The sequence below is a fragment of the Chiloscyllium punctatum genome, chromosome 47 (genome assembly GCF_047496795.1).
Source record: "Chiloscyllium punctatum isolate Juve2018m chromosome 47, sChiPun1.3, whole genome shotgun sequence".
In the NCBI taxonomy this organism is placed as follows: domain Eukaryota; kingdom Metazoa; phylum Chordata; class Chondrichthyes; order Orectolobiformes; family Hemiscylliidae; genus Chiloscyllium; species Chiloscyllium punctatum.
In genome coordinates, this window is record NC_092785.1 from 16462397 (window position 1) to 16476623 (window position 14227).

Genomic DNA, 14227 nt, shown 5'->3' on the forward strand with positions numbered 1-14227 from the left:
ACTGTACACAGTGACTCCCAGTGTGATACAGAGACCGGAACTGTACACAGTGACTCCCAGTGTGATACAGAGACTGGAACTGTACACAGTGACTCCCAGTGTGATACAGAGACTGGAACTGTACACAGTGACTCCCAGTGTGATACAGAGACAGGAACTGTACACAGTGACTCCCAGTGTGATACAGAGACCGGAACTGTACACAGTGTCTCCCAGTGTGATACAGAGACTGGAACTGTACACAGTGACTCCCAGTGTGATACAGAGACAGGAACTGTACACAGTGACTCCCAGTGTGATACAGAGACCGGAACTGTACACAGTGTCTCCCAGTGTGATACAGAGACTGGAACTGTACACAGTGACTCCCAGTGTGATACAGAGACTGGAACTGTACACAGTGACTCCCAGTGTGATACAGAGACCGGAACTGTACACAGTGACTCCCAGTGTGATACAGAGACCGGAACTGTACACAGTGACTCCCAGTGTGATACAGAGACCGGAACTGTACACAGTGACTCCCAGTGTGATACAGAGACAGGAACTGTACACAGTGTCTCCCAGTGTGATACAGAGACCGGAACTGTACACAGTGACTCCCAGTGTGATACAGAGACAGGAACTGTACACAGTGTCTCCCAGTGTGATACAGAGACCGGAACTGTACACAGTGACTCCCAGTGTGATACAGAGACTGGAACTGTACACAGTGTCTCCCAGTGTGATACAGAGACAGGAACTGTACACAGTGACTCCCAGTGTGATACAGAGACCGGAACTGTACACAGTGACTCCCAGTGTGATACAGAGACCGGAACTGTACACAGTGACTCCCAGTGTGATACAGAGACCGGAACTGTACACAGTGACTCCCAGTGTGATACAGAGACCGGAACTGTACACAGTGACTCCCAGTGTGATACAGAGTCTGGAACTGTACACAGTGACTCCCAGTGTGATACAGAGACCGGAACTGTACACAGTGAGTCCCAGTGTGATACAGAGACAGGAACTGTACACAGTGACTCCCAGTGTGATACACAGACAGGAACTGTACACAGTGTCTCCCAGTGTGATACAGAGACAGGAACTGTACACAGTGACTCCCAGTGTGATACAGAGACCGGAACTGTACACAGTGAATCCCAGTGTGATACAGAGACAGGAACTGTACACAGTGAGTCCCAGTGTGATACAGAGACAGGAACTGTACACAGTGACTCCCAGTGTGATACAGAGACCGGAACTGTACACAGTGACTCCCAGTGTGATACAGAGACAGGAACTGTACACAGTGTCTCCCAGTGTGATACAGAGACTGGAACTGTACACAGTGAGTCCCAGTGTGATACAGAGACCGGAACTGTACACGGTGTCTCCCAGTGTGATACAGAGACAGGAACTGTACACGGTGTCTCCCAGTGTGATACAGAGACAGGAACTGTACACGGTGACTCCCAGTGTGATACACAGACAGGAACTGTACACAGTGACTCCCAGTGTGATACAGAGACTGGAACTGTACACAGTGTCTCCCAGTGTGATACAGAGACCGGAACTGTACACAGTGACTCCCAGTGTGATACAGAGACCGGAACTGTACACAGTGACTCCCAGTGTGATACAGAGACCGGAACTGTACACAGTGACTCCCAGTGTGATACAGAGACCGGAAGTGTACACAGTGACTCCCAGTGTGATACAGAGACCGGAACTGTACACAGTGACTCCCAGTGTGATACAGAGACAGGAACTGTACACAGTGACTCCCAGTGTGATACAGAGACCGGAACTGTACACAGTGACTCCCAGTGTGATACAGAGACCGGAACTGTACACAGTGACTCCCAGTGTGATACAGAGACCGGAACTGTACACAGTGACTCCCAGTGTGACACAGAGACCGGAACTGTACACGGTGACTCCCAGTGTGATACAGAGACCGGAACTGTACACAGTGTCTCCCAGTGTGATACAGAGACAGGAACTGTACACGGTGACTCCCAGTGTGATACAGAGACAGGAACTGTACACAGTGACTCCCAGTGTGATACAGAGACCGGAACTGTACACAGTGACTCCCAGTGTGATACAGAGACCGGAACTGTACACAGTGACTCCCAGTGTGATACAGAGACCGGAACTGTACACAGTGACTCCCAGTGTGACACAGAGACCGGAACTGTACACGGTGACTCCCAGTGTGATACAGAGACCGGAACTGTACACAGTGACTCCCAGTGTGATACAGAGACCGGAACTGTACACAGTGACTCCCAGTGTGATACAGAGACCGGAACTGTACACAGTGACTCCCAGTGTGACACAGAGACCGGAACTGTACACGGTGACTCCCAGTGTGACACAGAGACCGGAACTGTACACAGTGACTCCCAGTGTGACACAGAGACCGGAACTGTACACAGTGACTCCCAGTGTGATACAGAGACAGGAACTGTACACAGTGAGTCCCAGTGTGATACAGAGACCGGAACTGTACACAGTGACTCCCAGTGTGATACAGAGACCGGAACTGTATACAGTGACTCCCAGTGTGATACAGAGACCGGAACTGTACACAGTGACTCCCAGTGTGATACAGAGACCGGAACTGTACACAGTGTCTCCCACTGTGATACAGAGACCGGAACTGTACACGGTGACTCCCAGTGTGATACAGAGACCGGAACTGTACACAGTGTCTCCCAGTGTGATACAGAGACAGGAACTGTACACGGTGACTCCCAGTGTGATACAGAGACAGGAACTGTACACAGTGACTCCCAGTGTGATACAGAGACCGGAACTGTATACAGTGACTCCCAGTGTGATACAGAGACCGGAACTGTACACAGTGACTCCCAGTGTGATACAGAGACCGGAACTGTACACAGTGACTCCCAGTGTGATACAGAGACCGGAACTGTACACAGTGAGTCCCAGTGTGATACAGAGACCGGAACTGTACACAGTGACTCCCAGTGTGATACAGAGACCGGAACTGTACACAGTGACTCCCAGTGTGATACAGAGACAGGAACTGTATACAGTGACTCCCAGTGTGATACAGAGACCGGAACTGTACACAGTGAGTCCCAGTGTGATACAGAGACTGGAACTGTACACAGTGTCTCCCAGTGTGATACAGAGACTGGAACTGTACACAGTGTCTCCCAGTGTGATACAGAGACCGGAACTGTACACAGTGTCTCCCAGTGTGATACAGAGACCGGAACTGTACACAGTGTCTCCCAGTGTGATACAGAGACTGGAACTGTACACAGTGTCTCGCAGTGTGATACAGAGACTGGAACTGTACACAGTGTCTCCCAGTTGGATACAGAGTCCGGAGCTGTACACAGTGTCTCGCAGTGTGATACAGAGACTGGAACTGTACACAGTGTCTCCCAGTGTGATACAGAGACCGGAACTGTACACACTGACTCCCAGTGTGATACAGAGACCGGAACTGTACACAGTGACTCCCAGTGTGATACAGAGACTGGAACTGTACACAGTGACTCCCAGTGTGATACAGAGACCGGAACTGTACACAGTGACTCCCAGTGTGATACAGAGACCGGAACTGTACACAGTGACTCCCAGTGAGAAACAGAGACCGGAACTGTACACAGTGACTCCCAGTGTGATACAGAGACAGGAACTGTACACAGTGAGTCCCAGTGTGATACAGAGACAGGAACTGTACACAGTGCGTCCCAGTGTGATACAGAGACCGGAACTGTACACAGTGACTCCCAGTGTGATACAGAGACCGGAACTGTACACAGTGACTCCCAGTGTGATACAGAGACAGGAACTGTACACAGTGAGTCCCAGTGTGATACAGAGACAGGAACTGTACACAGTGACTCCCAGTGAGAATCAGAGACTGGAACTGTACACAGTGACTCCCAGTGTGATACAGAGACCGGAACTGTACACAGTGACTCCCAGTGTGATACAGAGACCGGAACTGTACACAGTGACTCCCAGTGTGATACAGAGACAGGAACTGTACACAGTGTCTCCCAGTGTGATACAGAGACCGGAACTGTACACAGTGACTCCCAGTGTGATACAGAGACCGGAGGTGTACACAGTGACTCCCAGTGTGATACAGAGACCGGAACTGTACACAGTGACTCCCAGTGTGATACAGAGACCGGAACTATACACAGTGACTCCCAGTGTGATACAGAGACCGGAACTGTACACAGTGACTCCCAGTGTGATACAGAGACAGGAACTGCACACAGTGACTCCCACTGTTGTACAGAGACTGGAACTGTACACAGTGAGTCCCAGTGTGACACAGAGACAGGAACTGTACACAGTGACTCCCAGTGTGATACAGAGACAGGAACTGTACACAGTGACTCCCAGTGTGATACAGAGACTGGAACTGTACACAGTGACTCCCAGTGTGATACAGAGACAGGAACTGTACACAGTGACTCCCAGTGTGATACAGAGACTGGAACTGTACACAGTGTCTCCCAGTGTGATACAGAGACTGGAACTGAACACAGTGACTCCCAGTGTGATACAGAGACCGGAACTGTACACAGTGACTCCCAGTGTGATACAGAGACAGGAACTGTACACAGTGTCTCCCAGTGTGATACAGAGACTGGAACTGTACACAGTGACTCCCAGTGTGATACAGAGACCGGAACTGTACACAGTGACTCCCAGTGTGATACAGAGACCGGAACTGTACACAGTGACTCCCAGTGTGATACAGAGACCGGAACTGTACACAGTGACTCCCAGTGTGATACAGAGACAGGAACTGTACACCGTGTCTCCCAGTGTGATACAGAGACCGGAACTGTACACAGTGACTCCCAGTGTGATACAGAGACAAGAACTGTACACAGTGTCTCCCAGTGTGATACAGAGACCGGAACTGTACACAGTGACTCCCAGTGTGATACAGAGACTGGAACTGTACACTGTGTCTCCCAGTGTGATACAGAGACAGGAACTGTATACAGTGACTCCCAGTGTGATACAGAGACCGGAACTGTACACAGTGACTCCCAGTGTGATACAGAGACAGGAACTGTACACAGTGACTCCCAGTGTGATACAGAGACCGGAACTGTACACAGTGACTCCCAGTGTGATACAGAGACCGGAACTGTACACAGTTACTCCCAGTGTGATACAGAGACCGGAACTGTACACAGTGACTCCCAGTGTGATACAGAGACCGGAACTGTACACAGTGACTCCCAGTGTGATACAGAGACCGGAACTGTACACAGTGAGTCCCAGTGTGATACAGAGACCGGAACTGTACACAGTGACTCCCAGTGTGATACACAGACAGGAACTGTACACAGTGTCTCCCAGTGTGATACAGAGACAGGAACTGTACACAGTGACTCCCAGTGTGATACAGAGACCGGAACTGTACACAGTGAATCCCAGTGTGATACAGAGACAGGAACTGTACACAGTGAGTCCCAGTGTGATACAGAGACAGGAACTGTACACAGTGACTCCCAGTGTGATACAGAGACCGGAACTGTACACAGTGACTCCCAGTGTGATACAGAGACAGGAACTGTACACAGTGACTCCCAGTGTGATACAGAGACCGGAACTGTACACAGTGAGTCCCAGTGTGATACAGAGACCGGAACTGTACACAGTGACTCCCAGTGTGATACAGAGACAGGAACTGTACACAGTGACTCCCAGTGTGATACAGAGACCGGAACTGTACACAGTGAGTCCCAGTGTGATACAGAGACAGGAACTGTACACAGTGACTCCCAGTGTGATACAGAGACCGGAACTGTACACAGTGACTCCCAGTGTGATACAGAGACTGGAACTGTACACAGTGACTCCCAGTGTGATACAGAGACTGGAACTGTACACAGTGTCTCCCAGTGTGATACAGAGACCGGAACTGTACACGGTGTCTCCCAGTGTGATACAGAGACAGGAACTGTACACAGTGTCTCCCAGTGTGATACAGAGACAGGAACTGTACACGGTGACTCCCAGTGTGATACAGAGACAGGAACTGTACACAGTGACTCCCAGTGTGATACAGAGACTGGAACTGTACACAGTGTCTCCCAGTGTGATACAGAGACCGGAACTGTACACAGTGACTCCCAGTGTGATACAGAGACCGGAACTGTACACAGTGACTCCCAGTGTGACACAGAGACCGGAACTGTACACAGTGACTCCCAGTGTGATACAGAGACCGGAACTGTACACAGTGACTCCCAGTGTGATACAGAGACCGGAAGTGTACACAGTGACTCCCAGTGTGATACAGAGACCGGAACTGTACACAGTGACTCCCAGTGTGATACAGAGACAGGAACTGTACACAGTGACTCCCAGTGTGATACAGAGACCGGAACTGTACACAGTGACTCCCAGTGTGATACAGAGACCGGAACTGTACACAGTGACTCCCAGTGTGATACAGAGACAGGAACTGTACACAGTGAGTCCCAGTGTGATACAGAGACCGGAACTGTACACAGTGTCTCCCAGTGTGATACAGAGACCGGAACTGTACACAGTGACTCCCAGTGTGATACAGAGACCGGAACTGTACACAGTGACTCCCAGTGTGATACAGAGACCGGAACTGTACACAGTGACTCCCAGTGTGACACAGAGACCGGAACTGTACACAGTGACTCCCAGTGTGATACAGAGACCGGAACTGTACACAGTGTCTCCCAGTGTGATACAGAGACCGGAACTGTACACAGTGACTCCCAGTGTGATACAGAGACCGGAACTGTACACAGTGACTCCCAGTGTGACACAGACACCGGAACTGTACACAGTGACTCCCAGTGTGATACAGAGACTGGAACTGTACACAGTGTCTCCCAGTGTGATACAGAGACCGGAACTGTACACAGTGACTCCCACTGTGATACAGAGACAGGAACTGTACACAGTGACTCCCAGTGTGATACAGAGACAGGAACTGTACACAGTGACTCCCAGTGTGATACAGAGACAGGAACTGTACACAGTGACTCCCAGTGTGATACAGAGACAGGAACTGTACACAGTGACTCCCAGTGTGATACAGAGACCGGAACTGTACACAGTGACTCCCAGTGTGATACAGAGAGCGGAACTGTACACAGTGAGTCCCAGTGTGATACAGAGACAGGAACTGTACACAGTGACTCCCAGTGTGATACAGAGACAGGAACTGTACACAGTGACTCCCAGTGTGATACAGAGACCGGAACTGTACACAGTGACTCCCAGTGTGATACAGAGACCGGAACTGTACACAGTGACTCCCAGTGTGATACAGAGACAGGAACTGTACACAGTGACTCCCAGTGTGATACAGAGACCGGAACTGTACACAGTGACTCCCAGTGTGATACAGAGACTGGAACTGTACACAGTGTCTCCCAGTGTGATACAGAGACCGGAACTGTACACAGTGACTCCCAGTGTGATACAGAGACCGGAACTGTACACAGTGACTCCCAGTGTGATACAGAGACCGGAACTGTACACAGTGTCTCCCAGTGTGATACAGAGACTGGAACTGTACACAGTGACTCCCAGTGTGATACAGAGACCGGAACTGTACACAGTGACTCCCAGTGTGATACAGAGACCGGAACTGTACACAGTGACTCCCAGTGTGATACAGAGACTGGAACTGTACACAGTGACTCCCAGTGTGATACAGAGACCGGAACTGTACACAGTGACTCCCAGTGTGATACAGAGACTGGAACTGTACACAGTGACTCCCAGTGTGATACAGAGACCGGAACTGTACACAGTGACTCCCAGTGTGATACAGAGACCGGAACTGTACACAGTGACTCCCAGTGTGATACAGAGACAGGAACTGTACACAGTGTCTCCCAGTGTGATACAGAGACCGGAACTGTACACAGTGACTCCCAGTGTGATACAGAGACCGGAACTGTACACAGTGACTCCCAGTGCGATACAGAGACCGGGACTGTACACAGTGACTCCAGTGTGATACAGAGACAGGAACTGTACACAGTGACTCCCAGTGTGATACAGAGACAGGAACTGTACACAGTGACTCCCAGTGTGATACAGAGACCGGAACTGTACACAGTGACTCCGAGTGTGATACAGAGACAGGAACTGTACACCGTGACTCCCAGTGTGATACAGAGACCGGAACTGTACACAGTGACTCCCAGTGTGATACAGAGATCGGAACTGTACACAGTGACTTCCAGTGTGATACAGAGACCGGAACTGTACACAGTGACTCCCAGTGCGATACAGAGACCGGGACTGTACACAGTGACTCCCAGTGTGATACAGAGACAGGAACTGTACACAGTGACTCCCAGTGTGATACAGAGACCGGAACTGTACGCAGTAACTCCCAGTGTGATACAGAGACCGGAACTGTACACAGTGACTCCCAGTGTGATACAGAGACTGGAACTGTACGCAGTAACTCCCAGTGTGATACAGAGACCGGAACTGTACACAGTGACTCCCAGTGTGATACAGAGACCGGAACTGTACACAGTGACTCCCAGTGTGATACAGAGACAGGAACTGCACACAGTGACTCCCACTGTTGTACAGAGACTGGAACTGTACACAGTGAGTCCCAGTGTGACACAGAGACAGGAACTGTACACAGTGACTCCCAGTGTGATACAGAGACCGGAACTGTACACAGTGACTCCCAGTGTGATACAGAGACCGGAACTGTACACAGTGACTCCCAGTGTGATACAGAGACCGGAACTGTACACAGTGACTCCCAGTGTGATACAGAGACCGGAACTGTACACAGTGACTCCCAGTGTGATACAGAGACCGGAACTGTACACAGTGACTCCCAGTGTGATACAGAGACTGGAACTGTACACAGTGTCTCCCAGTGTGATACAGAGACTGGAACTGTACACAGTGACTCCCAGTGTGATACAGAGACCGGAACTGTACACAGTGACTCCCAGTGTGATACAGAGACCGGAACTGTACACAGTGTCTCCCAGTGTGATACAGAGACTGGAACTGTACACAGTGACTCCCAGTGTGATACAGAGACTGGAACTGTACACAGTGACTCCCAGTGTGATACAGAGACCGGAACTGTACACAGTGACTCCCAGTGTGATACAGAGACCGGAACTGTACACAGTGACTCCCAGTGTGATACAGAGACCGGAACTGTACACAGTGAGTCCCAGTGTGATACAGAGACCGGAACTGTACACAGTGACTCCCAGTGTGATACAGAGACCGGAACTGTACACAGTGACTCCCAGTGTGATACAGAGACCGGAACTGTACACAGTGACTCCCAGTGTGATACAGAGTCTGGAACTGTACACAGTGACTCCCAGTGTGAATACAGAGACCGGAACTGTACACAGTGAGTCCCAGTGTGATACAGAGACTGGAACTGTACACAGTGTCTCCCAGTGTGATACAGAGATCGGAACTGTACACAGTGACTCCCAGTGTGATACAGAGACAGGAACTGTACACAGTGACTCCCAGTGTGATACAGAGTCTGGAACTGTACACAGTGACTCCCAGTGTGATACAGAGACAGGAACTGTACACAGTGAGTCCCAGTGTGATACAGAGACTGGAACTGTACACAGTGACTCCCAGTGTGATACAGAGACTGGAACTGTACACAGTGACTCCCAGTGTGATACAGAGACAGGGACTGTACACAGTGACTCCCAGTGTGATACAGAGACCGGAACTGTACACAGTGACTCCCAGTGTGATACAGAGACCGGAACTGTACATAGTGACTCCCAGTGTGATACAGAGACAGGAACTGTACACAGTGACTCCCAGTGTGATACAGAGACCGGAACTGTACACAGTGACTCCCAGTGTGATACAGAGACCGGAACTGTACACAGTGACTCCCAGTGTGATACAGAGACTGGAACTGTACACAGTGTCTCCCAGTGTGATACAGAGACCGGAACTGTACACAGTGACTCCCAGTGTGATACAGAGACCGGAACTGTACACAGTGAGTCCCAGTGTGATACAGAGACAGGAACTGTACACAGTGAGTCCCAGTGTGATACAGAGACCGGAACTGTACACAGTGACTCCCAGTGTGATCCAGAGTCTGGAACTGTACACAGTGACTCCCAGTGTGATACAGAGACCGGAACTGTACACAGTGACTCCCAGTGTGATACAGAGACAGGAACTGTACACAGTGACTCCCAGTGTGATACAGAGACAGGAAATGTACACAGTGTCTCCCAGTGTGATACAGAGACAGGAACTGTACACAGTGTCTCCCAGTGTGATACAGAGACCGGAACTGTTCACAGTGTCTCCCAGTGTGATACAGAGACAGGAACTGTACACGGTGACTCCCAGTGTGATACAGAGACAGGAACTGTACACAGTGACTCCCAGTGTGATACAGAGACAGGAACTGTACACAGTGACTCCCAGTGTGATACAGAGACAGGAACTGTACACAGTGACTCCCAGTGTGATACAGAGACAGGAACTGTACACAGTGACTCCCAGTGTGATACAGAGACAGGAACTGTACACAGTGACTCCCAGTGTGATACAGAGATCGGAACTGTACACAGTGACTCCCAGTGTGATACAGAGACCGGAACTGTTCACAGTGTCTCCCAGTGTGATACAGAGACAGGAACTGTACACGGTGACTCCCAGTGTGATACAGAGACAGGAACTGTACACAGTGACTCCCAGTGTGATACAGAGACAGGAACTGTACACAGTGACTCCCAGTGTGATACAGAGACAGGAACTGTACACAGTGACTCCCAGTGTGATACAGAGACCGGAACTGTACACAGTGACTCCCAGTGTGATACAGAGACAGGAACTGTACACAGTGACTCCCAGTGTGATACAGAGACCGGAACTGTACACAGTGACTCCCAGTGTGATACAGAGACCGGAACTGTACACAGTGACTCCCAGTGTGATACAGAGACCGGAACTGTATACAGTGACTCCCAGTGTGATACAGAGACCGGAACTGTACACAGTGACTCCCAGTGTGATACAGAGACAGGAACTGTACACAGTGACTCCCAGTGTGATACAGAGACAGGAACTATACACAGTGCCTCCCAGTGTGATACAGAGACAGGAACTGTACACAGTGACTCCCAGTGTGATACAGAGACAGGAACTGTACACAGTGTCTCCCAGTGTGATACAGAGACAGGAACTGTACACAGTGACTCCCAGTGTGATACAGAGACCGGAACTGTACACAGTGACTCCAGTGTGATACAGAGACCGGAACTGTACACAGTGACTCCCAGTGTGATACAGAGACAGGAACTGTACACAGTGACTCCCAGTGTGATACAGAGTCTGGAACTGTACACAGTGACTCCCAGTGTGATACAGAGACAGGAACTGTACACAGTGACTCCCAGTGTGATACAGAGACCGGAACTGTACACAGTGACTCCCAGTGTGATACAGAGACTGGAACTGTACACAGTGACTCCCAGTGTGATACAGAGACAGGAACTGTACACAGTGTCTCCCAGTGTGATACAGAGACCGGAACTGTACACAGTGACTCCCAGTGTGATACAGAGACAGGAACTGTACACAGTGACTCCCAGTGTGATACAGAGACCGGAACTGTACACAGTGACTCCCAGTGTGATACAGAGACCGGAACTGTACACAGTGACTCCCAGTGTGATACAGAGACAGGAACTGTACACAGTGAGTCCCAGCTGCGCGGTTTTACAGTTGTAATTCTGTCTGAACCTCTCGTCCATCCCCTCTCTGAGTGTTCCATCTGAAATCCCTCCAGTTCATTTCAACTCCCGGGGAATGTTGTCTCTCATTCCAGCTCATAATCGCTGGATCTCTGACAGTCTCCTCGGATAACAGGAAGACCAACTCCGAACTGGTGAGTGCACACATCCTAGGACAGGCTCAAATACTAACCCTCCAGCTGAGGGTGTGGGCACTGTCAGAGGGTCAGTGCTGAGGGAGTGGGACACTGTCGGAGGGTCAGTGCTGAGGGAGTGGGCACTGTCGGAGGGTCAGTGCTGAGGGAGTGGGCACTGTCGGAGGGTCAGGGCTGAGGGAGTGGGCCCTGTCGGAGGGTCAGTGCTGAGGGAGTGGACACTGTCGGAGGGTCAGTGCTGAGGGAGTGGGCACTGTCGGAGGGTCAGTGCTGAGGGAGTGGGCACTGTCGGAGGGTCAGGGCTGAGGGAGTGGTCCCTGTCGGAGGGTCAGTGCTGAGGGAGTGGGCACTGTCGGAGGGTCAGTGCTGAGGGAGTGGGCACTGTCGGAGGGTCAGTGCTGAGGGAGTGGGCACTGTCGGAGGGTCAGTGCTGAGGGGAGTGGGCACTGTCGGAGGGTCAGGGCTGAGGGAGTGAGCACTCTCGAAGGGTCAGGGCTGAGGGAGTGGGCACTGTCGGAGGGTCAGTGCTGAGGGAGTGGGCACTGTCGGAGGGTCAGTGCTGAGGGAGTGGGCACTGTCGGAGGGTCAGGGCTGAGGGAGTGAGCACTGTCGGAGGGTCAGTGCTGAGGGAGTGGGGCCCTGTCGGAGGGTCAGTGCTGAGGGAGTGGGCACTGTCGGAGGGTCAGTGCTGAGGGAGTGGGCACTGTCGGAGGGTCAGGGCTGAGGGAGTGAGCACTGTCGGAGGGTCAGTGCTGAGGGAGTGGCCCTGTCGGAGGGTCAGTGCTGAGGGAGTGGGCACTGTCGGAGGGTCAGTGCTGAGGGAGTGAGCACTGTCGGAGGGTCACTGCTGAGGGAGTGGGCACTGTCGGAGGGTCAGTGCTGAGGGAGTGGGCCCTGTCGGAGGGTCAGTGCTGAGGGAGTGGGCCCTGTCGGTGGGTCAGTGCTGAGGGAGTGGGCACTGTCGGTGGGTCAGTGCTGAGGGAGTGGGCCCTGTCGGAGTTATGTGGTGTGTTCCAGGTTGGATGGAGGTGTTGGGTGAATGTCCCTGTCCTGTTGTCTCCCGCCTGTTCCCACACCATTCCTGATCCCCGCGCTCTCTCCCTCCTCTCACCCCCAGGTGAAAGCTGCGTTTGGTTTGAACATTGTCTCCTGTATCTTGATCGGATTCAGCGTCCTCATCCTGTCGTTTGACATCGCTGTGACCGTTATCTTTGCTCTGATCTACCGCTCCTGGGTCAGTAAATCCTCACGGAGTCAGCGTTCCCCGCTCCCCCCCCCTCGTTCTGTATCCCGAAGCTTCATAGCTCCTTGAAAGTGGAGTCACAGGTCGATAGGATAGTGAAGGCAGCGTTTGGTATGCTTTCCTTTATCGGTCAGAGTATTGAGTACAGGAGCTGGGAGGTCATGTTGCGGCTGTACAGGACATTGGTTAGGCCACTGTTGGGATATTGCGTGCAATTCTGGTCTCCTTCCTCTCGGAAAGATGTTGTGAAACTTGAAAGGGTTCAGAAAAGATTTACAAGGATGTTGCCAGGGTTGGAGGGTCTGAGCTACAGGGAGAGGCTGAACAGGCTGGGGCTGTTTTCCCCGGAGCGTCGGAGGCTGAGGGGTGACCTTATAGAGGTTTATAAAATCATGAGGGACATGGATAGGGTAAATAGACAAAGTCTTTTCCCCCCTGGGGTGGGGGAGTCCAGAACTAGAGGGGCATAGGTTTAGGGTGAGAGGGGAAAGGGAGCTAAGGGGCAACTTTTTCACCCAGAGGGTGGGTACGTGTTTGGAATGAGCTGCCAGAGGAAGTGGTGGGGGCTGGTACAATGACAGCATTGAAAAGGTGGATGGGGACATGAATAGGAAGGGTTTAGAGGGAGATGGGCCAAGTGCTGGCAAATGGGACTGGGTTAGGTTAGGATATCTGGGTCAGCATGGACGGGTTGGGCCGAAGGGTCTGTTTCCGTGCTGTACGTCTCTAAATGGGACTAGATGAGGTTAGGATATCGGGGACAGCATGGACGGGTTGGGCCGAAGGGTCTGTTTCCGTGCTGTACATCTCTCTGCCTCTCACTGACTCTTTAACCACTCCCACCTCCCCGATCCCTCCCCCCCCACCCCCACCCCACCCCGAGGTGCCCCTCGACGGTTTGTGTGCATTTGCCTAGCGCCCCAGTTTGTCCCAGATTTGGTGGTCAGCTCCTTCTCTCGGAGCTCCTGTCGTCCCCCCCTCAGACAGACAGGAGGCGGTGTGTTCTCACTCACTCTCAGCAGGATGCACGTGCAGTCCCACACCCT

At 51.7% G+C, this 14227-nt stretch overlaps 1 protein-coding gene across 1 annotated transcript in view; it reads left to right on the forward strand.

The window, feature by feature from the left end:
• Positions 1 to 14227, forward strand: part of LOC140468649 (membrane-spanning 4-domains subfamily A member 12-like) — a 123072-nt gene that overhangs the window by 104392 nt on the left and 4453 nt on the right. The window contains exons 4-5 of the mRNA XM_072564733.1: positions 11879 to 11938; positions 13056 to 13172. Coding sequence (XP_072420834.1) covers positions 11879 to 11938; positions 13056 to 13172 — 177 coding nt within the window. The remainder of the gene's footprint in view (positions 1 to 11878; positions 11939 to 13055; positions 13173 to 14227) is intronic.